This window comes from Caloenas nicobarica, chromosome 14 (genome assembly GCF_036013445.1).
Source record: "Caloenas nicobarica isolate bCalNic1 chromosome 14, bCalNic1.hap1, whole genome shotgun sequence".
Classification (NCBI taxonomy): Eukaryota; Metazoa; Chordata; class Aves; order Columbiformes; family Columbidae; genus Caloenas; species Caloenas nicobarica.
This window is the reverse complement of record NC_088258.1, coordinates 10,049,448-10,077,085: the sequence shown is the minus strand read 5'-3', so window position 1 is coordinate 10,077,085 and position 27,638 is coordinate 10,049,448. Positions and strand designations below refer to the sequence as shown.

Below are 27,638 nucleotides of genomic sequence, written 5' to 3'. Positions count from 1 at the left end.
CGTCCGGCTGCCACTGGTGGTTTATTTGGCTCCGTGGAGGGCTGCCGTGCCTGTGCCGGGGTGCTGTGTCCTCTGGGGCTGGATGCGTGTGGCAAGGGGCAGCCAGGTCGCCAATCCCAGGATGGGGAGATGTGGTCCTGGGACGGGGCAGCAAGGGGCTGGGGTTCAGGTGGGCAGGGCAGGCAGGATGGTGCTGGCTGCAGGGGGTCAGCCCAGCCCTGGGGCAATGTCCCCAGCAGCACCCGCAGCACTGGGCTCCTCTCCCTGCCAGCCATCATCATCCTCCAGCTCCCCGGCACCTGGCATGGCTGCTGCTGCCGGTCCCAGCAGGGCGATGTAGTAGGAGCTGCAGTAGACGGGCGCCTTGTTGGGGCTAGAGTAGACCTGCTCAGGCCGGAGGGAGGCAAAAGGATTGGCAGCGAAGCCCATGATGTGCGTCTCCAGCTCCACCAGGATCTGCAGGGAGGACTTCAGCTCCTGCTCGCTGCCGGGAGAGGGGGAGGACGGGCCCATTACCAGCCAGCTGTGCCAGCACATGGGGGCGGTGGGGCCATGCTCACCTGTAGACAGTGAAGAGGACGGGCAGGCGGTAGTCCCGCAGCAGCAGCAGGGTGGGCAGCCAGCCTGCCAGAAGGTCCGGACAGGCGTGGAAACCTGTGGGGACACAGCAGTGAGTGTCCCACCTTCCTCCTGTCTCACCCTGGCCGCAGGGAAAGCTGGCTCTAATGGCACCCACTCTGTGCTGGAGGCCCCCAGAGTGCATGGTGACGCTGGCAGGGGACTTGGCAACCCTTAGCAAGGAGGGTCCCGTCTCCCCACCAGCACAGGGGATACCCCCTGGCTCTGGGTCCTGGGCTGAGCCACTGCAGCAAAACCTCAGAGCAGGGATCCCTTTGAGTGCTGCTTGTATCTGCTACTGTAGGTGGGTGATACTGAGTGCCTGTGGGGATGAGGCAGCCAAGACCTGGGGGTCATTCGGGCTGTGCAAGGTGGCCCATTGTGGCTTGGTGCACGGCCACGGCAAGACCTGGGCATGTCATGAGGTCCAGTGGTGCTGGGGCACTCAGGGTCTGTTCTGCCAGGGACATCCCGCTCAGGGCAGTGGGGTGGTGAGGGTCCAGGCCCCTCCACGGTGCGGGCACTCACCTGGGTGAAAGCCCACCACCAAGTCAGGGCGGGCGGCCAGCTTTGTCTCCACATGGCTTTCCCAGAAGTCGTGGTAGAGCCCCTTGTAGCTGCTGAGATAGACCCTTCCCCGAGGCGCCGGCATGGCCAGGGGTGGCCTCATGATGGGTCCATCGACCACATCCACCCCCACCATCACCACCTCCATGCCCCAGTGCTCTGGGAACATCTTCGTCAGCTCATCATAGTCCGTCAGCCGGGTGTTGAGGGTCTCAACGTGGGATGCCCCCACCACATGCACAGTGAGGGCCTTGGTGAGGGGGTCGATGCCGAAAAGCCGCAGCCCCAAGCCGATGGTGAGCGGCCGCGACTGGAAATCAGTGACCAGCCGCCGGACAGATTCACGCAGCTCCGCATCCTCCGGCCGGGGCTTCCCAGCGTTGGCCCAGAGGAGGGTCATGTACCGCCCAGCCAGGATGGCGCCCAGCTTCTCCTCCAGCTGCCCCTGCATGGAGAACCAGTCCTCCCAGCCCTCCACGGCCCGGGCAGGTTTTGTCCAGCTCTCCGTGGGGAATGGGATGTCTCCTGGGGGAAGAAAAGGGAGAAGCATTGGAGTGGCCTCACAGCCCAAACCGCTTGTCCCATCCAGGCTAGAGGGGGGCTGTAGCTGGGAGGAAGGACCCCACATCCCTTTGGAGGACCTGTGCAGCCCAGGGTGGGGTCAGGCAGGCTGGTGGGGGGATGCACAGGCTGTCCCCTGCCCCACCTGTGAAGATGAGCCACTCCACCAGCCGATCCAGAGCCACCAGCTTCAGCTTCTTGCAGAACTTCTTGTGCAGTGGCCAGTTGGCACGCTGGCACGCCACGCCGCAGTAGTACACGTTCTGGCACCTGTGGAGAGAGGGGCAGCGTGCCCAGCCATGGGCGGGGCCACGAGCTGGCCCGCTGAGCATGGCTCCCTGCCATCCCCCAGGGCTATGTCGCTGTTTTGGGGGTGCCCTGCAGCTGGAGGTGGGTGTGGGGGGCAGGCACCCCAGCTTCACTCTGGCTGGAACTGAGCGGACAGATCTGGTCCCATGACACGAGACCCTCATCCCCCATACCTCTTGCATCGCCGGAGGCTTTTGGGGTCAGGGAGGGCATCGGGGAGCTTTTTGCATTCAGCACAGAACTTGAAGGTGTCCTCCATCTTCTGGAACATGTCAAAGTAAGTCCGGATGCCAAAATCGCTGCCGCTCTTCCTCCCGTCCATGGCAGACCTGGAGGTGTCGGGGCGGGTGAGCAGGATCCAGCCTGCTGCTCTGCTGTCACGGCAGGGCTGGTGTCCTCCTTCCAAGGCTGCTCAGATTTTTAGCTCCAGCTAAGAGCATCCTGCTCCAGGCTGGCTGGGGATAGAGAGCTGGGGAACAGGCTGGTGGATACGGGCACCCAGGAGCCCCGTTAGAGCACCCCACCTGTGGGCTGAGCCAGGGGGGTGGGATGAGCCAGAGGAGATGCTCCAGCTGGGGGGACATGCAGGATGTTCTGGCTGGCGCGGGAAGAAACACACACCTGTGCCAGCACCCATGGGTGCTCACTCACTTGTAGTCCTCGTAGCTCTTCATGTTGAGCTTCTGGAGGATGACGTGGGACAGCCCCGGCACGTTGCGGTCCATGGCCTGGAAGCCCAGTGAGTCCACGTCAGGTCCCCTTGCTGCTGGCTCCTCCACAGGCTTCTTGGGCCGGCCAGTTTTGGGGGCAGCACGTGCATTTCGCTGGGCTGTGGTGGCTGTGGGAGAGAGGGGTGTGGGCGAGGGGGCTGGTTCGTGGGTCCCTGGGTGCTGCCGGGGTCCCCCATGCCGCCCACCACCCCCACGCCGCCTCCCGCCCGCCATCCTGCCGCTTGTCCCCGGCTGCGCCAGCAGGGAGGACGGAGGAGCCGGGTGATGTCGGGTGGCCCCGACACACGTCCCGCTGCTGGCCAGGGAGAGCCAGGCTCAAATGTCAGCCCTGAGGAGATAGTGGCGGAGGAGACAGGCCACCGGCCCCTCCAGCAGGAATCAGATAGCGGAGCTATTCTGGTCATCCCCTCCCAGGGAATGGGCCAACCCGCAACGGGGCTCCAGCACCCGCCCCAAAGGCTGCTGGTGGTGGCAGTGGGGTCCCCCAAACCCCTGTCTGCCCTGGAGCTGCTCCCACACTGCACCCCGGGGCAAGCAGGAGTGGCTGCCCCTGTCCTCAGGACCATGCCCCGCACCTCTCCCCTCTGTCTCTGTGTGGCCTGATCAACACCCTCCCCGAGGTCCCCGAGGTCCCTGCCCCGGGTCGGGCTGTGGGGATGCCCTCTCACTCTGAGCTCTCAGTGGGGTGTGGGTGGGCTGGGTGGGCACCATGGCCTCTGCCAGGATGGGGCTGGGTAGTGGTTGGGCTCCCTAGGAGCACATCAGGCTGCAGGGAAGGACATGGCGCCCCTGCAGCATCCCCCAGCCGAGACAGGTAGGGTCGGGGGGACCCCTGTGCCCCACGGGGCGCCCTACAGGGGCCTGGTAACGGCTGCCCACACCCAGCATGGCGGCCACAGTCGCTTCACGGACACGCCCCCCAAGCACGTGGCGCAGCGCTGAGATCTCGCGAGGCTTTGGACCCTCGCGGGAGCAGCCGCGTCGCCGTGGTTACGTGACGCGAGCCCTCCCCCGAGGCAGGTGAGGCTGCGGGTTCGCGCCCCGCCGCCGGCCCGACCCGGTTCTCGCTGCCCCGGCCGCCTCCTGGGGCCGGTGCGGTGAGGGGCGAGGGGCTGCAGGGCGCACCCCGGGACGTTGGGGCCCCCGGGCCCGCAGGTGGCGGCAGGAAGCTGCGCTGAGGGGGCTGCCAGCCTTGGGGCAGACACTGGTACCCTGTGTCCTGGCTGGGGCAGCTGGAGCTGGCAGAGCGTGAGGCCTTGGGAGCAGTGGGGTCCCAGGGGTGTCCCGAGAGGGATTTCACACCCGCTGGGATGGAGGCACCACAGACCAAGCTGTGGTGTGGGATGGAGCCAGGTCCTCTGCCTGTGTGGGAGCCGACGGGAACGGGCTGGTGGCCAGAGGCCTTGGGCACCACAGGCTCCTCTGAGTTAAAGAAGCAGCAAAATAGAGCCCAGGGCTGTGCCCTGCACTGGGGAGAGCCCTCCTGGGAGCAGCCGGTCTCACCGAACCCTTCCCGTGCGTGTAGAGGAGCTGAGAGCTGCAGCTGGGTTACATTTACAGAGCTGGACAATTTTCACATTACGTTTCTCCCTGTCCTCCCTCTGCTCCTCGTGAGAGATTTGTCACTGACAAAGCCTGTGCTTTTAATGGTGTTTTGACAGCAAAGCCCTGAATAATGCTAGCAACCACGGCTGCTGTGTCCTGCAGATGTTTCTGGGAGAGGAATAGAGCAGTTGCATGTTTCTTTCCCGATTCTTTTTCCTGCAGAGCCATGGAGGTCCCTGCGGGGCTGCCTGCCAGAAAGGACTCCTCTGCCTTAAGTGCTACTGCAGCTCTTCCCAGCGAGTCACAACCAACACCAGCAAAACCAGTACAGGTCACAGTACTGGAGGCGCAGAACCTGGTAAAGTTCTTCTGAAAATGTTTCTAGCAGTTTAATAAATGAGGCCAGGGCAAATCTGTATGCTGTGATCCCATTCAAGACTAGACATGATGTGATAAGGCTATAGGAAGGAGCGGTGAGAAGCGGTGCCACTCTGTGGCTTCCTCCCCACCTACTGAGGGCTTGTTTGCACAGAGTAAAGGCTTGTGATCCAGGTAGACTGGGGAATGCACCTTCTCAGCAGCAGTCCAGAGGTGCTGCATTGAAATGTACCTCTCTGCCTTCTCTGCCTAGCTGTATGTAAACGGCAGCTTTTTTAAGCAAAACACAGTATGAATGTGTATCAGTGAGATAAATGCCTCTAAAAAGATCTGACCTTGCATATAAAGCCAGATTTCCCAGCTACAGCAGTTTAAATCATGTTGAAGCCAACAGGGTGGCTGTAGTTTTAAAAAGGCAGTGGCTCCAGTGCAGTTACAGGGCAAGACTATGTGCTGGTTCTGATCAAAACATGACTGCTATGATTTCCATGTGCTGCGTGATGCACCCAGCTGTCCTTAAAGGCTTCTAGAGGAACTGGCATTTAGGAGGGAATGCAGAGAAACCCGGCTACCGCTGCAAGCAGAAAAATGCAAATCTCTGCTTCTGCTCTAGCAGCAGACAAAAAAAGCAAACCAAAAGTACCTGCCTGGTTTTTTTAGGTTTTTGGTTGTAGCATTTGAGTACCTCTCGCACCAATAGATTCAGCAAACAGAATCTTAAGTGAGAAGTAGAGGGTAAGAGGAGGGAAAACAACGCTGAAAATAATAGACCAGTGGAGTGTCTGCATCCGGCATATTGCTTTGTAGTTCTGATTGCTCCATCTTAGAAAAAGCAATGGCAAAATGAGAGAGGGTTGCAAAAGTGCAATAATAAGAACAACAATACGAACAAAAAAAAAAATCTAACTATAAGAAGCGTGGAATCTGCTTGACTAGAGGTGATGTAGAGAAGGATGAGAGAGGAGTCTAGGATAATTAATGGTACAGAGAAAGGTTAATTGGATTCTCCTGTTTAGCCGTTCATAGAATATGTGCTCAAGGAGACAGTCAGAAGGACTGAAAATTAAAACAAAGTAAATAAATCTCTTTTTTGCAAGAACCATATAGAACTAATTACTCCGGTGACACGGTGAGGGGAGGCTGAGGGAGAGGCCCGTGGAAATGAGGCATCTCTGTGTTTCAGGACTAAAGAAAAGCCAGGTTTGGATACAACGGTACTCATGTTCAGGGCAGCAGCTACCCCTCCCGGGCTGGGAAAGTGAACCGTGTTTCTCCTGCGGGGAGGCTCTTCGGTCCCTGCCTGTCTCAGCACTTCTTGTGCTGTTGCTTGGCCAGAGCTGGGACACGTGGTCCCCGCTGCCCTGTGCTGTCACCATCCCTCTTCATCTGTGTTTAAGCCCCTCTGTGGAGATATTTAAAGTTCAAACCTCCCCATCTCTGTTTAAAGCAAGAGGTTTGAAGCCGGTGCTGGAGCCCTTCTTTGATTTCAGGGCACTCTCCAACCACACAATACAAGCGAGTGTCCTGTGAGCTCAGGAGCTGCCTTCTTAGGAGACAACAAAAGTCTCAATCTTCCTGGAAGCACAAAAATATCAGTGGGATATTTTTGGATTTGCTCGAGATGTGCCTTTCATTGCCTTTCCTGGGGTGAAACCTCAACCTCTCTGTCCCCTCCCACCCTTCCAGCAGCAGCTTTTGATAATCCCTGGGGCATCACAGCCTGGTGGAACAGGAAATTTCCCTCCTAAAGACAGCAAAGAGTGAGGCCTCAGGATGGCCAAGCCCTGCAGCTGAAGACACCCAGCAGTATACTCTGAACTGAACTGCCTGCCAGAGGCAACTTTGGTCATGGGCAGAGCCAGCTGCTTAATGTGCTCCTGTGTTTTGACAGAAAAGTATCAAAAGCGATGTGTCAGTGACTTTGGTGCGTGTGGAGTACAACGGAGCAGGGTTGGGAGACTCCTGCCAGACTGATGTCTTGCCAGATGGGACAGCAAACTATAATTTCACGACCAGCTTTGAGTGCAGCCCCAATGGGCCCAACTCCTTGGACGACATTGTGCAAAAACTTGTGCTCTGTAAGTATTTGACGCTGAGTCTTCCTCCATGGAGGTAGGTGCTGTCAGCTGCTCCTCTCTGCCTGCCTGCCGCGGGAGTCACTCGTTCAAGAATAGCACTTCAGCAGCAGCACTGAGGGGGGTCTCAGCACTTCTGTTCCCATCTCTGCCAGCTGGAAGAGTCCCCTTTCATGTTGGGCTGTGCTCCTTGGCATCACTCTTCTTGTTGGCCTTGAGGAGATGAAGTACGAGCATGTGCCAGAGCTGACACAGACCCTTTGCCCCTAAACTGTGGGTCTGAAGCTGTCTGAGAAGCTCTGCCACCTCCTCTCTCTTTATCTTTCTAGTGACAGTGATAGAAGTGCAAAAGGAGAAGAAACAGAAGGAGAAGACTGTGCCTCTTGGCCAAGCTGTGCTCGACCTTCTACCTCTGCTGCAAGGTAGAACATCATTGACTTTCACAGGCTCCGTAACCACTTCTTACTCCTTGGCACTTTTTGGGCTTCGCTTACGGACCCCTGACTATAACATACCTTTCTTTTGACAAAATGCACTTCATGGCATCTATAGAAAGCTGGGTCAGGGGGAAGAGGAGGTGACATCAGTAGCTCAGCACTAGGAGTTAGTACATGATTTCTCTGCAGATGGTCTCACTTTATGCTGTTCTCATTCCTGTTTCTTCCCAGGACAGTGTTCATTTAAGGTCTCGGCTCCTTTGTATGCAGTGCCTGCCTCTCCGTTAGAGAGCCTTCAGCTGGAGGCCAAGGTATGCGGAGTTTGGAACTGTTCCTTCGCTCATTCAGCTCTCTGCTGCTTTTTAATGGGAAGGCGAGCATGACTCAGCTGCCGAGCTCATCATGGATATGTTATGGCCCTATATGTTACGAGTTTGGAGGCCTTTCCTACTCCCATTGACGTCTGTCCCTCATTGCCTATGATAGGTGAGGTCATGCTAGGAAATGTTGATGTGTGCAGCTACAAAATTGCTCTGGAAAAAATATTCAAGATGGAAAGCATAGTGCTGAAAAACCAGAAAAAGGCAAAGGCAGGATTACCTGCCTGACTTTATTAGTCTTCATTTCTGTGGATAAAACGTCTCAGAGTCCATTACTGTGCATGCTCTGACTGCCTTTCCTGCAAAGTCCTTATTCATTCAGCCACTTGAAAAGTACCCAGTGAATAAAGCAGGGAATGAAGTATGAGACTGGGAAAATGTGTCTCATTTTGCTCCAGAGCCTGCCTGCAGTTAGCACAAGGAGTGAATTGGAGGGGTGAATGTTGCATTAATTTTTCTGCGTTTAAGAGCTGGTACATAGTAAGCAAAGCAGAGGGACACCCATCAAGGAGGATAGTTAATAAATGCTGGCCAGCTGGTTTTTTGTTGCCCACCATCCACCCAGGGTTGGGACAGGTAATTAAAGACTGCTCACAGCATGTGGAGATAGGGCAAAGCGTGGCCCAAGCTTTGGCATGCTCTGAATCACCAGGGGAAAATAATTATTTTCCATTCCTGATATTCTTTCTCTGTGGCTCATTTTAGGAGACCCTGATTCTTATCCCTGCCTCATTTTATGAGACCCTTGGGGCATATACCATACCTCAAGCAGGCTCCAATTTAAACAAAAAATATCCCAATTCAGACAAGTTGATAATGAAATTCTTCTCCTGTGCTGGTCTGTTTTCTTTTACATCTGAGGTGAGGAATAAGATAACATTATACATTCTGGCCTTGGGTTTTTGCTTGCTTCTCCTTCAAGAGCAGGAGAGTTATAATTGTCTAGTTACTGGTTCTACTTTATCCTTGTCTCACAGGGTAGCCTTGAAGTGACAGTGTGCACCGAAGAGCCTCTGCTTTCTGCAACGCAGCTTTCTGATGGAAACCTCCTGAGCGTCACGCTGGAGGCTGCTTATTCTGTCCCCGAAGCATTTGCTGCTGCTGGACCCCTACAGAACTTCATGGCTTGCTTGCAAGTGCCAGCAGCTGGGGAGGTGAGGATTGCTCCAGGCATGATCAGAGGGATTTTAACTGCTACAAAGTGGGTTGTTCTTCCACACTACGCACCATGGAACAAATGTCTATTCCCATGGGGTGTACAGCTCCTGGACTTGTGCAACAGCAGTGTTTGGTGCGAGTGCTCAGGACCTCTTTGGTGTGATGTGTTTCTTTAATACAAACAAAGGTCTGCCTAGCAAGATTTGGATTGAAACTGGTAGGGTTTTTTTCCACATGGCTATTTTTTCTCTGTTCCTTGGATGCGTGTGTTGGAGTGTGTTTTCCAAGCCAGATCCCTGCGCTGCTGCTTTGCTTCGTTAGACCCAGCTCGGAGCAGCTGGCACTTGCTCCTGCTCATACTGGAAATGCAAGTCCTTTCATTCTCATGTCTCTCTAGAAAGAATTCCCCTTGCTCTTCATGAATGGCATCTTGAAGGCTGCTGGTGAAAAAGAGCCATTGCCCCGGCCCAAAAAATGGCCCCTTGCTAATATCATGGCCCCTGGCGCTCTGAGCATACCCAACTCCTTCATCGTTGGTGGTCCCTATGAGAATGAGGATGGAGAGCTCAACAAAAGAGAGGTGAGGAACGACTGGCAGTGTCATGGCTGGAAGAGAACCAGCAGGTCTCACTGAAGGGTCTGAGAAAGACTTGCAGAGACTTGTTATGGGAGGAAAGCAGGTGGTCAGTTCTCTGCACGGTGTCCAGACACAGAAATGGTTCCACCGGGACGGCAGGCATCCTAACTCAGAGCAGAAGAGTTCTTCAGGCTGCGTGTGGTGGGTCTGGTCCCCAGAAAGCTGCCCACTCCTGAGCTGCAGGGCTGGGAGTGGTGTCATCTCCTTGTGAGCTGGGCTCTTAATGCTAGCGGGCTCTGCTGTCCACAGGGAGGGCTGCTAACTCACTCTGCTAGGATGGCCTGGGTACGGTGAGTTGGACACCTCTGTCTGATTCATGTTCTCTCCCAGGGAACATTTTTGGGGACAATTGGGGGATGACACAGGCTGTGGAGGTTGCCTTCCTTGCTCTGACTGTGTGCTGTTTCCCACAGGACGTGGAATTTAGGATCCAGGCAGAGAGCACGAAGAGAATCGTATGGGACGTGGAAAGACGCTGTTACCTGGATCCTGCTGCAGTAGTCACGTAAGGGGCCTGAGAACCTCCCTTCCAGCACAGAGCCGTGGGGAGAAACCACCCCAGAATGCATGCAGCTGAGTGACCTCAGGCAGGGAGCAGCAACATGCAGGTGCTCTCAGATCTCTTACGTGGTCAAACCGTGGCTCTTCCTCGCCTCCCGTGGCTGCTGTGGCTATCTGTTGGCGAAAGGTGTTCACAGGATCAAGGGAGCAGCTAACTGCCTTTAATTGCTGGTGGCAGCTTAGTTCTGCTCTGGTGGGAGAAAGCAAATTAGCTGTAGTTGCTGTCTCTGGGCTGTAAATACTCTCTCACGCTGCTGGCAACTAGAGCTGGTGATTGTTCCCTCCGCGGTTTGAAGGAAGGGGCAGCAGAGTTACGGTGAGCAGACATGGAGTAGGGTGGCCCACACAACTCTCCCCAGAGCTGCTAATTAAGTTTTGCTGAATGCCCAATACATCAAAATCCTTTCACTCCATGTGGGCACTCTTCATTTGCTTTTTTATTGGATAAATGTTACCTTTAGCAGCTCCGGATAATGCTCAAGATCAGGATAAGTATCCCATTTCTCTTTGAATCCTGCTATATTCTTGGCCTCAGCTGCATCATGGCTGTGAATTTCACAGCCAAATTGCTCCTTGTGTGGAAATACTCCCTTCTATCTGGTTTGATTTTTAATTTTTTTTTCCCCTGCACTTTCATCAGCCTGCCTGTGGTTTCAGAGTTCCCAGGCACATTGAATGGGAGCTCAGGGTCCACTTGCTCTGTGCAGTTCAGGATTTATAACAAAGTTAATAATGTTTCTTCTTATTTCTTTCATTTCTGAAGTAACCAGGGGAGGGAGAAAACCTAGTGTGCCATGCTCGCAATTGTTTTATAGTTGTTTGTGCCATAGATGCATATAGCAGTAGATGGAAAAGAAAATCCTGCCCCAAAAGCACAAGTGTTCCTGTGGCCCAAGGGTGCTCGCTGTATCTCTTGGGGGTGGGCAGGAGAAAAGCCGAGGGGGGATGCTCTGGGGCAGAAAGGAGGGTGGTGTGGCTCTCCAGCTTGCTTTCTGCATTTTCTCAGTGCCGTCCTTTGTGTTCAGCCTGCAGAAGCGCATTGCAGAGTGCCGATATTGGCCCGTGGAGGTCTGCAGGGTGTTTGTGGGCTCACCCAGCAAGGGGAAAACTAGCAAAGCTGACAAGGTAAAAGTGGGGAGGGATATGTTGTTTTAGCTTGTGGAGCAGCATTGCTTTATTGAGCATTTTCCTTTCAATGCCTTTGTAATACCAAAATCAGCCTTGAACCAGCCAAAGCGAGTCAGACGGCTAGAGGCTTTGTGAAGGGATTAATCAGCCTTGCAGAGCTGTTAAATAGACAAAGGATAACATTTTTTCCTTATAGCATGCAGAACTCTTGCTGATGGTCTGTGGTAGATTGGTGGAAAGTGATCAGGGAGGTGATGCTTTTTGAGAATTAAGGTAATTTACTGAGCTTATCTTCAGCCAATAGCATTTTGGAACATCTTGAATAAATTCATACCTTCTTTCTTGGAATGTAAATAAGTTACACTTTTGTACACTAACTGGAATGGTTTAGCAAAGAAACAGCCCCTTAGCTAATGGTTCTGTTCCTGACAACCGGTCGTGTGTGAGCTCCTAATCTGTTCCAGGGCAAAGTCAGGTAAGTTGGTATAAACCCCTTTCAGCACTCACTGGTGCCAGGATTTCACAGATCTGACGAACAAGTTTCTCCCTCACCCTGGGCAGTCTGCTGCTAGCCCAGCCTCTCAGCCTTCCTTAGCTACCTGATTTCTGCCAAAACTGAGGTGCACAGCTCTGGTGGGCTCACTTGAGCTTCTAACCACATGGCTGATAATTTTGCAGCTGTATCTCACAAAGGCCATCCTGAGGAATGGCACAGTGTGGGCATTAGAGAGAAAAGCTGCCCTGCAGGGATTGGGATAAAATTGATATTCTACATATCGAATGGCTCCAGCGCATTGGTCCAGGTTGTCTCAGCTGTGTGCCAGTGACAGAGAGCCACGGGCTCAGCAGGCACACCTGTTTGCTGCATGGCCTCTTCTTAATGGGATCGATGACCTTGTTTCTCTAAAGAGAATAAGAGTCCATTCCACATCTCAGTCCCTCGCTCTGTGTTTCCAGGGAGATGAGGACAAGCAGATTTCCTTCCATGGTGTGGCGTATGTCGACATGGTGCCTTTGCTGTGCCCTGGTGTGAAGCAGATCCGAGGTGCTTTTCGTGTCTTTGCCTACCACAGCAGCGAGGTGTTTGAGAAGGTGAGAGCAGATCAGACAGCCAAGCTCTGCTCCAGCTCTGCAGCTGTGTTTGCACAGAGCGGGGCTGGGAGCAGGCAGCATGGGCAGCGTGATAACTCAGAGTCTGGCTCTGAAACTTCACTGCCCTTCTGGTGATAGAGAAAAATGAGACAAGCTTTTAGGTGCAGACTTCTCAAAGGCAAGGGATTTCTGGGCATGTGTGAGCAGGTTTGAGGGCTGAGAGAGGCTCTGAATCTCATCCCACACTCTCCTATGCCAGCAGCTGAGCAGGGAGAGCTCTAAGAATGCTTCTCTCTCTCCAGTCTGGAACATGGGCAAATGAACTGCGTTGCTGGGAAGAGCAAACAGTGGCTCTAAAAGGATAGCGTTACCCCAGGCAACAACCAAAAAAGCTGTCACTGGAGCTCTTTCAGCTGTAGCTCACGGAGGTTTATTTGTCTTTGAGTTTCTCCCATCTCTGTTACTAAGAGTGACAGTTACATCTCCATTTTCCCACAGCACTCCTGGAACAGACCTGAGCTTGTTTCAGGAGGGCAAATGCACAGCCACTTTTTTCTGCCCACCATTCCCCATGGTGCTGCTGCCCAGACCGCAGGAGCTGGGTGAATTCCAGCCTTTCTCCCTGCTCCGGCTGGCTGCTGCAGCGCAGGGCTGGGCACACGGCTGTTTGCTGGTCTCTGCTTTGGTGGCATGAATAATGGCCTCTTGGCTGCATGGTACTTCTTTTCCTATAGCATTTATCTGTCGCAAATGAAGTGACACGTGCTCTCTCTGTCACTCATTCTGCGTTTTTGTGGATGCTTTGGGCTGTTCCTTGATGTGGGTGATCTCAGTACAGCTGCTCCCAGATGCCCTCAGTTCTTGCTAGCCCAGCTCTCAGAACAAGGACAGCTGGGACAGCAGTTTGTAAACAGACAATCTGAAAAACTTATTCCTTGCAATTCACTGACGTATGCCAGGGAAGCTGCTCCGCAGCAGAAGGTGAGCCAGAGCTGAAAGTCACTGCAGGGCAGGCAGGGGCACCCAAAAAGTTGCAGAGCAGACTCGGTGAGGGTAGCCAGGTTCATCTAACAGCCCACATCATCAGGCAAGTCCACGGCTATGAGGCCGGTCCAGGATCAAGCTAGGAATTCAGACCAGTGCGTCTGGATCAGGGCAGCACAGGGCTGGCTCCAGCACGTCTACCACACAGCTCAGGCAAGAATCAAGGGCCAGCACCTCAGCGAAAATGCAGCTCTCAGGAAAAAACCCCACTGAGGTTTTCTCAGGCAGCTCTTCACTGCAGTCTAACCTGAGGCTCCTGGGAGGGGAGGATGAGGTCGCACAGCTTCTTAATGCATTTAGGACCCTGACAATGTGTTTTGCGATGTGAAAGGTTAAGGCAAAGGGGTGGGGAAGCCTAGTTTGTCCCTTGATTCCTTCTGTTCCCTCTTTGTTTCAGACCAAAAGTCAGCACAGTGTTTTCCGGGATCTCAGGAAGCTCAGTCTGAGTAAGGAAGGGTCGTGGACCCCAGGAATCGGTTCTCCCCTTTCCAGAGCTGCTCACAGCAAGATTCAGAAGGAAGACAAAATCACCAAAGATTCTAGCAGAAGGGTAAGGCCTAGAGAGGCAAATTGCAACATGGTTGCTCCATTTCCACATCAGAGGTAGCTGGGACATGCAGAAAGCAGGGACTGATGCTGTGTTGCCTCAGCACAACTGAGAGATACTTATGGTCTTGAAATATTAGTACATGCTACCTGAACAAATGTACAACTCGCATCCTGCATTTGCGAAGGTGTGAGGTTTATTGAATCTGCAACAAAAGACATGTTTTCTTTTTCTTCAATAGATGTCCACCCTGCCCAAAATCCCATTCTCAGATGGCATTGCAGAAACTGAAAACGTCACATCTCTCATCCTTGATGGACAGGTAATTATGTATCTCCAAAGAGAAGAAAAGACAGCCAGACCATTGCTGCACTGGTGTCTCACACCTTTCACGCAAATACATTCTTCAGGAGTGAGTTGGACAAGGGACATTTTACATAGATGCTGTCCTGGAGTTCTTCCAGTGACGTCCAGCTGAAGGGCAGTCTAGCATGGGGCTAGAAGGTCTCTGTAAATAATGAGCTGTTTATTTAAAATGGTTCATTCATATTTTGGCTTCTTCCTCAAAACATCTAGAATGCATATTCATTCTGCAAGCAGAATGATTATCTGGGCTTTCTCCTTTTTCCTAGACTGGTTTCTTGAGCTGAATTTTGCTGCTGTAAATTATTTTGAGGGCAGGTTATAAAACAAGCTGTATGTCTGCAGTTTGAAGATTTGCTGAATATCTGTGGCTATATGCTCAGCTTTTTGTCATGCTAGTAATGGCTCTAGACAGCATGACATTGAGAGAGCAATATTTATCTTCACAGCAATACACTGAAGCAGAAACGTTCCTGGTGATGGAGATAAAGCTGGACAAGGCCTTGGTACCAAAGCGATCACAAGAGCAGCTCGCCAGCCGGTGCGTAGAGATGTGCTGTAACTCTGTGGCTGACAGCTCCTTTCTGCAGGACAGAAACGGGGCTGTACAGCGAGGCACCCCCTTGGAGTGCTCTGTAAGGACCAGCTGAGGGCCTCAGCCAAAGCCCATGGGAATCAGGGGGAGGATTTGGCCAGACTGTTTAAGAGGCGGCATCTGGTGTGTTGGGAAAACACTTGTGTTCGTCCAAACTGGCATCTCCCTGCCATTCCTCTCAAAAAGAGAGACACCAGAGCAGCGCAACAGTGTCTGTGTTCCCATCCAGGATTTGTTTCCCATTAAGCCCTGTGGACTTGCCTCTTGCATGTGATATTCAGCTGCTTGGTCAGGACTGGCCACCAGCGTGGCCTGCCCTGGGTAGCACTGCTGTAACTTCACAGCATTCTGTCATTTTTTTCCTTTTTGGAAGTTTTCTCACAATCATCTACCCATTCCTTGGCTCTTCCATTAGTTTTCATGTCATTGCACTGTAGAACTGCTCTCTCTGCTGCTTCGAGTCTTCCGCTGTCTGTTTGATTTCAGGCAGTTTCTTCCTGACCAGTTGTAGCCCTGCTGCATTACACTGTAGGAAAGACCTAGAATGTATAATTTATTGAATAAAAAAGAGAAAATGCAGTATAAAGTATAACAAGTGCAGGCAGTACATCTCTCAAACAGGAATATAAGCAGCAGCCATTCTTTGAAGGGAAAATATGTGTATTGTCTTCTGTGCTGCCTGCTGTCTTCTAGGAAGAGCAGGCAGAGGAAGGCGAACACCCCTTAGAACAGACCTTCTGGCCCTTTTGATACCATTTCTACTCTACTGCAACTTGCGTGAATTCAGTGTAGCTCCTCCTCGTTCACCTGCCATGTGCAGCTGCAAATGTCAGGCTGAAAAATCAGCCCTCCTGGGTCATGGGGAGGGCTCTGTTTTGGGAAGCAGCTGATGCCTCGTACATGCCTGCTGGCAGATGAGATCAACAGTGAGGTCCTTTTTCAGGAAGGATGTTTAAATATATATCTTTGTAGCAAACCATAGCTCTCTTTCTTGGGCTCCATCCAAAATCCTCCATCAGCCTCCGCTTGGCCCTTTTCACTCACTCACTTTCCCCTGGTGGTTTTTGTTTTCCCTTTTCTCACCTGAAAGTGAAGCAGATGGGTTTTCATGTGTACCACTTGCAGAGGTAACACGTCAGTGGCGGGTGCTGAGGCTGGGTGAGGCTGGGGCTGTGAGTGTGGGGGCTGCACGACCCACATGTTCAGGCCTTTTGGCTTCCCAAGGAGCGGTGATGGGTCCCTGCAGAGCCAGGGGACCATTTAGGGCCATGGCACCAAGACCACACAGCAGAGAGTGCGGGAGGCGTTTGTGTGGGAGAAGTGGCCAAGGCTCGGGACCTGGAGAAGGCCAGGGGCGCTGTAAGCTGGCAGAACACTTACAGGAGTGGTTTCTTTTTGGTGGGGAATAAGCAATTTGCTTTGCTTGTTGTAGGAGCCAACACAGGGATGTGACACATTTGCTTGCTGGGCTGGAGTGTGTTCTAAGGACCGACAGTGTTTTGATACCAGCAAGCAGGGAATCCTGATAAAAATCCCAATGGATTTAAGCTGGCTTGACACCAGGGATTTTAATAAAATCTTAGTAAAAATTACGATAATCCCAAGGGCTTTTGAACCGTATTTGAAAGGTTATTGTAACCCCAGTAGTGGTAGGAACAGGGTTGGTATGGTGCCTCAGGGTCAATGCACAGCCAAGGGACGAGGTGCCACAGCCGCACTGTGAGATGTCAGGAACTGATGGGTTGGGCGGCCCAGGGTTTACAGTAATAAAATTCTTCAAAGCTCTCCTCAGGCTGGCTCCTTTCTTACGGATGTTCTGGCAGACTCAGAGGGTTGTGAGTTAAAGGAATAACAGCTTGATAAGATCTCCTTCTGTAGGAGAGTGGTTTTGATTGGTAGCGATAACAAATGCTAACCCTACCTGCTGGCTGAGCTTCTAGGATAGTTTTTGTGTGATGGGTCAGTCAAGCCTAGTAAAAAAATAACATAAATCAATCTTATCTAATCCCCATGGAGTGTAATCATCAGCAGGGAGTGAGGCAGCAGCTGGTTATCTCAAGATGCTATGATGAGCTACAAGCATTTAATGTAGGTGCCTGGTCTTTACAGTTCATTCTTGGTCTGAGACTTTTGTTTCTCCCCAGCCGGAGTACCTGTGAGGTGTCTCAGGGATACAGTGACATGCTGGAGCCCTCGCACAACAGGCTGCCTGAGCCCCAAACAAGCCAGCATTGCTGGCAGGCTGTGTGGCTGATCTTTGCTGTCCTCTCATTGACAGGGTCAGCCAGATGATTCCTCCTCGCCCTCCGCTGCCTCCTCGGACTGAAGGAGCCAAGAAGGTACATGCAAGAGCCTGTGGCCTTGCCACCATTCTGCCACCTCACCCTGCCCTCATCCCTCTTATACAGGAGAGTCTTCATTCTCAGTCTGAGCCCCACTGCAACAGGTAGATTAAGTTTGCAGAGAAAATACACAGAAAACTTCTGGATGTGTTATGTTCATAGCAGTATGCCTTGGGAAGTCATTCCTGGGCTGCATTGCTCATGTTTGCAGCCCATATGAAGGAGAGAGCCACAGCAAAGGCAGGGAAGGCAGCAGTGTGGGGGTGTTTGGAAGGAAACGAGGTGCAGGAGAAAGAGGCTCCCAGAACCTTATGTTTACCCTGGGCAGTCCCAACAGTTTCTTGTCTCAGACTAGCCCATATGCTTCATCAGACCCAGACAAACATGAATCAGCCCCGACCACTCTCAGGTCACTCAGATTTTTTTAAAGAACTTTAGTGTGTGTGACATCCTCAGAAAATGGTCTGAGGACGCTGGCTCATCTTCTGTGGGTACAGAGCAGCCATCGAAGGAGAATGTCCTCAGATGGCCGCTGCCTGATGGGAAATTCAAAGCAACAGTGGAGGAAGAAGCAGCATTTCAATAACTGACCCCAGTGCTGCTGCAGAATTGATTTGTGCTGGACTGTCTGGAGTGCACAGAGTGATACATTTTGATTATCACGGCTCATGGAAGTTTCTGCCACTGAGATTATGGAGATTACAGACTCTGCTGAAGAGGGCTGGCCCGTGGGTTTAAAAGGCTCCCAGCAGATGAGATATATTTTACTTATAGCCAATTATACTGCTATAGAAGAGACGACAATGACTGAAATACTGCGTTCTGATTGAAAAATATAGCAGGAGCAGTATCTAATTATGAAGGAGCTCTTTTGTATTTACATGTAGATGTTTTTGCAGCCTTCAGGCATGGACAGGAAAGGATGCGTGACAGATTAATTGAGACTTGAGTAAGGGGGAGTTTATGGGAGGCGTGGGCTCTGGCAAATAAAATACATTTCAAGGTTGATGGCATAAGTGACTTGTGAAGTTTGATTAGTTATTTATTTATTTCCTAGGCTGTGGAAGATTATCATAACCATGTCACAAGCATTGCTGTTGCCATCCTAAGTGAATACCATGAGCTCTTTGGGAAGCAGCTGCCTGACCGGGGAGCGATAGACCCCCAAACCCTGCAGGAACAGAAGCGTCAGCTCAACTTTGAGCTCAATAGCTCTGGGAAATATTTTGCTTTTAAGGAACAGCTAAAGGTAAAGAGTCTGTTTGTGCTTTTCGCTTCCTTACTTGTTTTGTCCTGGCAGTTTCTCAGTGAGGAACTGCTGCTCCATGGTGGTAACTTTAGATGATGTGTTGCTCCAGAATCTCTTCCTGCCACGTGGGGCTGTTGCAGCGGGCACGCAGGGGACAAGTTTTCCCTCTAACAGAGCAGGCACCAAGCTGCTTTGGTCACGCACCAGGAGAACTGCTTCTGTCAGTGGAGGCAGACTCCAAAGCTGGTCATGTCCATTTGCCCTGTGCTCATAGCCTGAGGAAGGCAAAGCTGACTGCTCTTGCACACCCACAGTCCTCCCTGGCAGAAAAAGCAGGTTCCCCTCTCTCAGCTGGTTGGCCTTGGCCACAGCGTGCCCAGAGACCCCCTCTCTGTGCTGAGGGGATGAGCCTTCCTGCATGTTGTCCCTAAAGGGACACTGGTGCATCAGGGAGAGCCAGGGCTGGGAGAGGGGAAAGGAATTCACCCCGCTTGCTTTTTTTTTTACTCTCGTCAGTGCTGGGCTAGATTTCTTCCTCAGAACTAAGTTGGAGCTTCAGGCAAAATCAGTGTGTTCTGGCTCCGTACAATTACAGAGCTGGTGGGGGGCAGTGGAGGGACCTGCCTTGTCCAACAGCTGCATGTCTCCACAGTATGCTGTAGTGAAGATTGTGAGGGAGAAATACCTGAAAACCACAGCGTTTGAGACCCAGGAGCAATTACAGGCATTTCTCAGTGAGCTCTACGTGTACCTTGTGGACCAGATGCACATTGCCCTGAACCAGGTAGGGAGAAACCTGAGTGAATTGGGACACGTCTTCACTGTGGATCCGGGGCTCGACACTGTATCTGGTGAAGGCAGGGAGACTTTGGCTTTCAAGACAAAAGCAGACACATGCTTTCATTTGCTGCAGTTATCATATGGTACACTTGGGGCAGGTTCTGGTGCATCTGTATCCCACTGCTACAAAATCCTGATGGTGGGATATGTGCAAGATGCCACTAGTAAAACCTGCTGTAGCTGGTTCATGGTGAGGGAGGCTGGGTCTGTGCCATCTGCCACCCACCCGGGCAGAGCACTGACCTTCCTGCATGAGCCAGGTCACCAGTAAGTGACACCACAGAAGTTTGATGTAGTCTTGATCTAGGGGATGCTTTTACTTGTCACAACTGCAAATAACTGATATTGCCCTGTCCTGGTGTGGCAGAGGTACCTGGGAATGACAGGGATGTGTCCCATCACAAAGAGGAGCTGGGACAGCTCGCCTTTCCAACCCACCCAGCCCCAGCCGTACCAGGCTGTACTCGTCACAGTGCCATACTGGGGACTGCTGCTGTATTGAGATCACAGGAACTGTTCCTACTCTCCCCAGGGCTAATACTTTGTCTCACTCCTTACCAGCTACTCTTTGAGGAAGCTGCTCCTCCTGCCCCTCCTCATCGCATGACCGAGGATCAGCTTTGGCTCTTTGCTCGCGAAGCTGAAGTCAACAAGGACTACAAGCTGGCAGCTCTCTACCACCAGCAGGTAAAGGAGCCCCTGTTCTTTCCTGTCCATTTCCCGTGTGTCTGGGCTGGCAGCCAGCTCACCATCACGGCAGCGTGGGGCACATGGTGCTGACAGTCCAGCCAGCTCTGCCTGCTGTGTGGGGAGGAAGGAGATGAATGTGACCAGGATACTCAGGCTGAACGTGTGAGGGATTTTCTAGGGAGATGCTGCTCTCTGGAGGATGTGAGACGAAGCCTGGCCAGGTCACTGAGGACTTCAGCCTTGAGGCCAGGTGAAATGGGATGAGCTGGTCCAAAAAGTGTGCTGGGTCAGCACTGGGGACACTGGGCCCTCTAAGAGGAGGTCAGCTGAAGCTGGAGGACATGTGTTAGGTGAAAGATGCTTAAAGGGAGTCCAGCACCATCCCAGTTAAGGAAAACCCTAGCATGTGATAGACAAGGACTTGATTGTTGCTAAACTGGGCTGAGGTGGCCGGAGGAAAGCCATGGTCGTTCCAGGGTTGTCTCCGCACTCCACTGCGTGTGCTGAGCATGATTGCAGCAGTCCTTCAGTCGTGATCTCTTTTATCTAGAGAGTAGCTCAGGACCAGCGCAACATCCAGTACTGGCTGGACTATGGGATTTTCTGCCTCCTGCTTGAGGAAAGAATGAAAGCCCAGGAGTGCTTCAGGGAGGCTCTTTCTCTGGATCCCCACCACATCCAAAGGTGCTGTGTGCTCCTAGTTGGGGGTGTCCCCTACACCACTGCCTGGGGCCTGCAAGGCTCATCTGTCCCACCCTGTCCCCAGCTTGCTGCTCTGTGGGATTGTGGCAGTCATGCTGCAGCACTGTGAGGAAGCAGAGATTTTCTTTGAGGATGCCTGCTGCTTGGAGCCATCCAGCATCGTAGCCTGGACGCTTTCAGGTATAAAAGCAAGCCAGTCTGTGTGCTCAGGGTGCTTCTGTAGTGCCAACCATTGCTTCTGCCCCTGCTCCTCTTCTCCCTGCTCTGATATCAGGGCTAAAGAGAAGGATTTTGCTAAGGGTTGAATGTCTGCTCATGCTGCTCTTTCTGTATCCCATAGGTTTGTTTTATGAGCTGCAGGATAATAATATTCAGGCAGAAATGGCCTTCCGTGAGGCAAAGAAGCTACTGCAAGCACAGCTTGCCAAGGAGAGCAGCATCCCTGAGGCTGCTGAGGGAGGAGGGGAAAAGCCTATTTCTGCCGCAGGTGTGAGGTCTCCCAGCCCAAGTCCAGAAGAGTGCTCACCAGGTAAGGCCCAGCAAAACCAGCAGGTGCTTCAGCACGAGCAAGGAGTGGGCTCGGAGCAGTGTGGGAGATGGTGAACAGTGGAAGGAAAGGAGAAATTTCTAAGTAGTTCTAAGAGGAGAAATACAAAGGGTAAAGGAAGAAGATGTGGACTGTGAGTTAGAATAGACCGACCACAAACTACACCAGCAAGAGACAAGAGCAGAAAGCATGCTGCTTTAAATGATGAAGCTTTCTGAAAGCAGCATAGCTGGTGTCTCATCTTACCTGCAGCATAGCAGAGAGACCGGACTTTGCATTTATTTTTCTGTCCCAGCCCAGCGCTGCTGTTACACCAATGTGTGGGCAGTGGCCGGGGCAGCTGGAGGAAGCCAGTGTGCTTTTTGAGGCTTTGGGAGGGCAGAGCTACCCCTGTGATTGTCCCATGTTAGGGTCATCGAGGTTTAGCTTTCATGAAAGCTGTTGCTGTGACCTCCCTATACAGCCTGGACAGCACTGCCTCACCAATTCAAAGGGCAAAACAGATGCCTGGTGGTGACCCTGAACCAAAGGCTTCCTTTGGAGCCTCGCTGAGTCTGGCCTCACCCTGAGCCAAGACTTTCTGTCCTGAGTCCCAAATATTTGGCCAGGCTGTGGGGAAATGTCATCTGGCTTTATTTTTAACATTATCACCACTCCATGCAAAGTGGCTCAGGCAGGCAGCCTCATGTCTCATGCTTTTTTGCTCCTTCTGATTATGAGGAAAGGGATATTCCCTCATTTATAGCTGTTTCTAGCTTCACGTGGTAATCTTTTACTCAAGGCCCCAGACCCAGTTATTGCTTCCTGCAAAAAATAATTCCTTCCCAGTTCTGAAAATCTGATAGATCTTTTATATTTTTTCTTGTCCCCATTTCTGTGGAATTATGCTCCAAACTGGGCAGTTTATGGCAAACTCTTTGTTTGCACCTAATGGTTGTTGTGGGTTTCATTCCAGAGGGGGTTCCAAATGGCTCAGCTGACAAACTGCCAGAGACAGCAGAGCCTGCCCTGGACTGCACAGCACCCAAGGAAGAGGCTACGGCCCTGGAGGCAGCCCCAAAAGGTCAGGGGATGGGGCTTGGTATGGAAGGGAGAGCCTAGTGTTGGGAGATGGCCTCATGCCATCAGTGGGGAGGGGAATAACTTGGGAGCACTGAGCTGTGGCCATCCTCATGCCAGGGCAAAACACAAAGGCTTGTTCTCTGTTCCTAGCTGGGGAATCTCCAGCGAAACAGGTTCATCCCAATTTTCAGAGCAGCACATCTCAGGATGGACAGCCAGCAGGTGAATGGAGCTCTCTCCCTACATGTCGCTGCACTCAGTGGCCTTCATCAGCTGCTTGGATGTCTGTCTCCTGAGATGCCAGCTCTTAAACTGTCCCTGTGGATCTCCTCTGGCCATGTGCTGTGTGATCTCCACAGCTCCACTCTCCAGTGGGTGCCAAAGAGATGGCAGTGCTGGGTGCTTCAGGCCCCACTGGGTTGGTTTGGGGAAGCAGGGGCATCACTGTAGCTAACTCTGACAAACTTCAGTCATAAATTCCCACCTTTTCTTCCTTTGAGTTTGGGCTGGAAAATTAGTGGGTCAAGAGTATAGTTCCTTTTCGCATCTCTTACAAAAAACTAAGCCCTTCAGAAAGAAATGCTGAGTTAATCTCTGCTTCAGCTTTCCCTGCCACCTCCTGGCTTTTACACCACGTTGCTGGGATTTCCCTGTCCCCACCAGGGTCTCAGCCCCTGCTCTTGCTTCAGAAAAAAAAAGCCTGTTTTGGGACTGATGGAGACACGTTTTCTTGCAGCACCATCCCCTGGCTCAGAACTTAGCCAACCTCCCTGCACAATCTTCATGAAGACAGTGGAATTCCTGATGAAAGTCAATGCTGTCCAGGTCAGCTCAGTGTGGAATGGAGGAGGAGGAAGGGTGTTTTGCTTTCCTTACCTGGGTAATTACCAAAGAGCTGGTGGCAAGCTCCAGCAAAGCCCCTTCTTGGGCTGAGAGCACAAGCTGTGGCTACCCCTGCTGCCACACACAAGACAGAGCAAAACCACCATTGCCCAGAAATGTAAAACTGTGGTCAGGCAGAGTATTTAGGTCCAAATGCTGTTTGGGGACACAGTCATCTCAGGTAGGCAAGGTTCTCAGGGTGCTTCAGCTCAGCTCTGCTTGCTGCAGAGGGAACAGCCAAGCCAGAAATGGTGCAGATGTACTCTGCTCTGTACATTTGGAGGTGAGATCCATTATTGTGATGCTTCTAAGGTGCCAGTACTCCTTGTTTCAGACACTTGTGTATGTCAGAGTAATTTTTGTGTCACCTGTGGAACGTCCTTGTCCCACACAGTCACCTCTGTGGGATCTCCCTGATTGCCACATTATGCTGCCTGCCTTAATTTTACATGGCAGAAAGAGCTGCTTAAAGCAAAAGAGGACTACAAGCAATGGAGCTAAATATTCAAAGGAGGGGGGAAAAAAATCATGTTTCCTGTTCATAGAAGTCACCTAGGTGTGAGTCAGTCCTCCTGCCATGTCCTTCTGGGGGTGTCTGTGGTTTGCCTGCTCTCCTAACCGCACCAGTGTGCTGTTCCTCCACAGTTTGTTCACAGGGCGCTTGCCCACGAGCTGCTGAACCTCCAGGGAGGTCCCTCCTGTGCTTACTACCTGGCACTGGCCCAGACTTACTTGCTGAAGGAAGATTTCTCCAAATGTGAAGAATGTCTCTGTGAGGCCATTAACATCAACTACCTGGTAATTCTCTGTGCGTTCCCGGGATGCAGCACAGTGTCCCGAAGCAGGACAGTGGCCAAACACCACAGCTGACCCTGCTTGTGTTCTTGCTGCTGCGAACCTAGAGCCCAGGTTTCATTTGCACTTGAGCAATTCTAATGCTAATCTGCAGCAATTTCTGCAGGGGAAGACAATCGCAGCTGATGAACCACATCAGGCGGCGGCTGCAGCACTGCCCTCCTCATTACCCTGTGTATTACTTGCCTTCTGTCATCTCCTGCACTGACAGGCAGCATTTCTGAGTGAGGACTCCTCTCTCTGCAGCGTCTGCCTTTCTTTTCCTTTTGAACACGTATATCCTGATTATCTTTCCCTCTGTTGGTGAGTCAGGCTCTGTTTCATAAGAAAACAAGGCTGCTATTCAGCAGAGAGGGAAGGTGGCTTTGTGGAGTCAGGTTGAAGGGAAGGGAGACAGGGCTGTGAAGCTGACATCTTGGCATGCCCTTTGCATGCTCACTGTGTACTGGGGAGCCTTGCATGAGCCAGGACACCATGCATGGAAAGGCTGGAGGGGGCTCCCAGTGCTGGTGTTACGTAGGCAGCTTGCTGACTTGATTTTAACTCTGTACATAAAATCTGTCCTGCTATAATTAAACACCAGTCAGTTCTTCCTTTCTGCTCGTGACAGGGCTCCCTGCCCCATGTCTCTCTCCCGTGCGTCTCCCAGCCACATCTCACTCCTGGCTTTCTGTGTGCAGAATCCAAATGTCTGGGCTCAGAAAGGGCACCTGTGCTACCTGAAAGGGAACTTTCGTGAGGCAAAGGAGTGCTACGAGCGAGCCATCAGTTTTGTGGAGGATGCTGCGGATATGCACTTCATCTACCTGCGCCTGGGCTCCATTTACCTGGAAGAGAAAGAGGTGAGGAGCAAGCAGGAGCAGAGGAAGGGAATTTTACCCAAAGTAGTGGATTTCAGAACTCAGGTACAAGATGCCATTATTTGTAGTTATAGCCAAGATCTCACAACATAGCAAAACCTTGGAGGGCTCGACTCCTTGGAGCACGGACCTGCCCTGTTCCTTTGTGCCAGGCTCAGCTGCACCATCTCAGGGTGCTTCTGAGCTGTTCTCATCCTCCCAGCAATGGAGGGGAATCCTACATTACTGTATTAGCACCTGCCAGCACAGAGCCACCGCATCAGGGGCAGCGGGGAGGCTCTCAGCACCCCCAGCAGCGGTAGGGACAGTGGGTGCCTGAGCCCCACTGGAGATGGGGTGTTTGGCAAACTGCCGAGGAGGGGGGGGCGGGCTGTCTGCGGACTGATGCATTTGATGCAGAGAGAAACACCATCGTCTCTCTCCTGGCAGTATGGCCAAGCGAAGCAGACCTACCTGCTCGCCTGCAAGAACTCTGCGTCCTGTCTCACCTGGCTGGGTGTGGGAATCGCCTGCTACAGGGTAAGTGCAATTACCTTCAGGTCTTCTGCGCTTTAATTGGCTCTGTGGCACGGGATGATCCCCTTTAACAAAGTAAAGCTTGACTGCCTGTGAAAGCAATGCTCCTGGCTGAGCTGCCATCAGTGTCCCAGTGTGGCTCCCTGGGCTGCTTGTATGGGAGATGTCAGGGGACAGTCACTCCCAGCAGCTGCTCGGGGAGCAGCAATCCTTCACCTTCATCCCACTGCCAGCACCTCTTTCCCCAGGATGTCATGGCAAGCCCCTAATCTGGGCTTGGGCTTTGCTCCGAGTGCCTGCCTGCACATGACCTACATGTCACCACAAAGGAATAGAGCAGAATGTCAGCAGAGAGGAATCTTGGTGCTTTCCCTGCCCAAAGGAATCCGGCACCTCTGAAGGGCTGCCAAGGACACCCAGCCACCAGCAGCCTGGTATCTCCCAGAGGAACCTTGTGAGGTTCCTCCAAGGGAGTTTGGCTGAGGGAAGCAAACAGAGAAGGAACTCGAACTTTTATGTTTCCCCCTTGGCCAAATGCACACGTCTGGGGAGGCTGTGGGCTCCAGCTGGGGAGGTGAGCCTGGGAGCCGCCTGCAGCCCACTGGGCACCAGCTACCCCCGGGAACAGGGATCAGGACCGGAGTCATGTTTCCCAGCGGAATTGGACCACTTGCTTCCCAGAGGTGGAGGTGAAGGTGTTTGTGCTGCTTTCCTTACAGCTGGAGGCTGATTTGTAAAGACAGTGTGTGCTCCACAGGGGTCAGGCGTCAGCTGTGAGAAGCTTGTCCTCCAGACAGGAGAGCTGGCTGCTGGCACTGAGGATCACTGGTTGTCTCTGCCCTAAATCCTTTCCCTGCAGCCCTGTCAGGGACACCCTGCTAGATGCTTTTTCTTCAGCTGTTGGAGCAGATGCCTGTTTGGTTCTGAAGCCTTTTGGCCTGCTGTTTGCCTTTTGTCCACATCTTTCCTTCTCTCTCTCAAGCTGGAAGAGATGGTGGAGGCAGAGGATGCTCTCTCAGAAGCCAATGCCCTAAATAACACCAATGCTGAAGTGTGGGGATATCTCGCCCTCATCTGCCTGCAGGTGAGTGCCCAGCCAGCCAGCAGCTCCCACCACCAGCCTGACAGAGCAGGTTCTATCGGCATCTGTTCACAAGCCTGAAGAACGTGTTGTAGATCTCAGTGGTAAAAATAGTTTGGGGACTGTGCCCAGATGGCAAAAGCAGCACCCTTCCTCGCTGCTTGTCATTGTCTGATGCACATATTCTCCCAGGGAATGTCCTTCCTGCTGAGCTTTCTTACAATATCTTACTTTCCCGAGTAATAAGTGATAAAGTGAGAGGAAATGGCATCAGGTTGGGCCACGGCAGGTTTAGATTGGATAGCAGGAAAAATGTCTTCATGGAAAGGGTTGCCAGGTATTGGAACAAGCTGCCCAGGGCAGTGGCAGAGCCACCATCCCTGGACGTGTTTAAAAGATGCGTAGATGGGCTTCTTAGGGACACGGTTTAGTGACAGCATAAGGTTAACAGTTGGACTTGACGATCTCGAGGGTCTATTCCTACCAAAATGATTCCGTGATTCTAACATTATTTCACCAAGAACACTGTGGGTTGTGTCCTCAGCAGCTGCTCTCGTGCTGTTTCTGCAGGGAGGCCGGGAGCTGGAGGCAGAGCAGTGCTACAAGTACAGCATCAAGGTTTGTGTCTCCGCGGTGCTGCGGGCAGGCAGGGCGGGTAGGGGCGGCCAGCGAGCAGGAATGAAACCTGGAGTGCTCCCACAGCGCAAAGCACTTGCCCTTTTCACCCGCAAAGTGTAATTTGAGGATGTGGCACAAAAGGTTATAGAACCATAGAATAGTTTGGGCTGGAAGGGACCTTCAAAGCACATCCAGTCCAAACCCGTGCCATGAGGAGGGGCGCCCTCCCCCAGATCAGGACGGGAAGACGGGACACATGCAGAAGTGGCTGGGACAACCTGCCCGTGCTGAGCCCCTGCCGCCGGTACCAGCAGAGCGAGGGAACGGCCGTTTCCTGGGGAGGCCCTGGGGGGTCGGTGGGTCGCAGCCGGGGGCGGGTGTGGGCGGCCCCGCCCTTGCCTGACCGCCCCCCCGCTTTCCCGCAGCTGGGCCTGAGGAGCGACGCGTTGCTGCGGGAGATCCGCGCCGCCCAGCAGCGACTCGGCTTCGGCAACCCGGCCCTCTGAGCCCCGCGGAGGCCGCCCCGCCGCTCCCGGCCCCTCCGCTCCCTTCCGGCGCTGCCCCCCCCGCCGGAGCCCCGTTGCACATAAAGTCCCCGCACCCCGAGCGCTCGTTTCCGCCTCTATCGCGATCGCCACGAGCTCCGCGGACCCGCCCAGAACGGCGGC

General features: G+C 52.7%; 2 protein-coding genes across 5 annotated transcripts; one reads left to right on the top strand and one right to left on the bottom strand.

Annotated features, from left to right (window-relative positions):
• Positions 1-2: 2 nt before the first annotated feature.
• MSS51 (MSS51 mitochondrial translational activator) lies at positions 3-3,165 on the bottom strand. The gene is made up of 6 exons (XM_065644709.1): positions 2,707-3,165; positions 2,229-2,384; positions 1,892-2,016; positions 1,147-1,710; positions 561-654; positions 3-484 (listed from the first exon to the last, which is right to left on the bottom strand). The coding sequence occupies exons 1-6, from the start codon at positions 2,997-2,999 to the stop codon at positions 208-210; spliced, it is 1,509 nt and encodes a 502-aa protein (XP_065500781.1). The 5' UTR covers positions 3,000-3,165; the 3' UTR covers positions 3-207.
• Positions 3,166-4,557: 1,392 nt separating this feature from the next.
• On the top strand, positions 4,558-27,576 carry CFAP70 (cilia and flagella associated protein 70). 4 transcript variants are annotated; one of them, XM_065645170.1, is made up of 27 exons: positions 4,558-4,689; positions 6,601-6,787; positions 7,114-7,206; positions 7,453-7,532; positions 8,579-8,755; positions 9,157-9,339; positions 9,810-9,901; positions 10,983-11,082; positions 12,043-12,177; positions 13,619-13,771; positions 14,010-14,090; positions 14,581-14,672; positions 17,005-17,065; positions 18,126-18,317; positions 18,970-19,101; positions 19,719-19,844; positions 20,398-20,531; positions 20,614-20,729; positions 20,890-21,078; positions 22,052-22,159; positions 22,895-22,983; positions 23,686-23,838; positions 24,576-24,737; positions 25,185-25,274; positions 26,254-26,355; positions 26,923-26,970; positions 27,396-27,576. In XM_065645170.1, exons 1-27 carry the CDS (start codon positions 4,558-4,560, stop codon positions 27,474-27,476), a joined length of 3,288 nt encoding a protein of 1,095 aa, XP_065501242.1. In that variant the 3' UTR covers positions 27,477-27,576. The 4 variants fall into 4 exon arrangements, 3 of the variants coding, with proteins under 3 accessions (XP_065501242.1, XP_065501243.1, XP_065501244.1); XR_010607014.1 differs by lacking the exons at positions 25,185-25,274; positions 26,254-26,355; positions 26,923-26,970; positions 27,396-27,576 and adding an exon at positions 24,002-24,198 and having other exon boundaries at positions 24,576-24,655; XM_065645171.1 differs by lacking the exons at positions 4,558-4,689; positions 6,601-6,787; positions 7,114-7,206; positions 7,453-7,532 and adding an exon at positions 8,404-8,462.
• Positions 27,577-27,638: the final 62 nt, after the last annotated feature.

Coding starts and splice junctions, on each gene's coding strand:
- CFAP70 (XM_065645170.1), top strand. CDS start 4,558: ATGGAGGTCCCTGCGGGGCTGCCTGCCAGAAAGGACTCCTCTGCCTTA. Junction 4,690..6,600: donor TACTGGAGGCGCAGAACCTG/GTAAAGTTCTTC, acceptor GTGTTTTGACAG/AAAAGTATCAAAAGCGATGT. Junction 19,845..20,397: donor CAGCTCTCTACCACCAGCAG/GTAAAGGAGCCC, acceptor TCTTTTATCTAG/AGAGTAGCTCAGGACCAGCG.
- MSS51 (XM_065644709.1), bottom strand. CDS start 2,999: ATGGCGGGCGGGAGGCGGCGTGGGGGTGGTGGGCGGCATGGGGGACCC. Junction 2,385..2,706: donor AAGAGCTACGAGGACTACAA/GTGAGTGAGCAC, acceptor CGACACCTCCAG/GTCTGCCATGGACGGGAGGA. Junction 2,017..2,228: donor AGCCTCCGGCGATGCAAGAG/GTATGGGGGATG, acceptor CTCTCTCCACAG/GTGCCAGAACGTGTACTACT.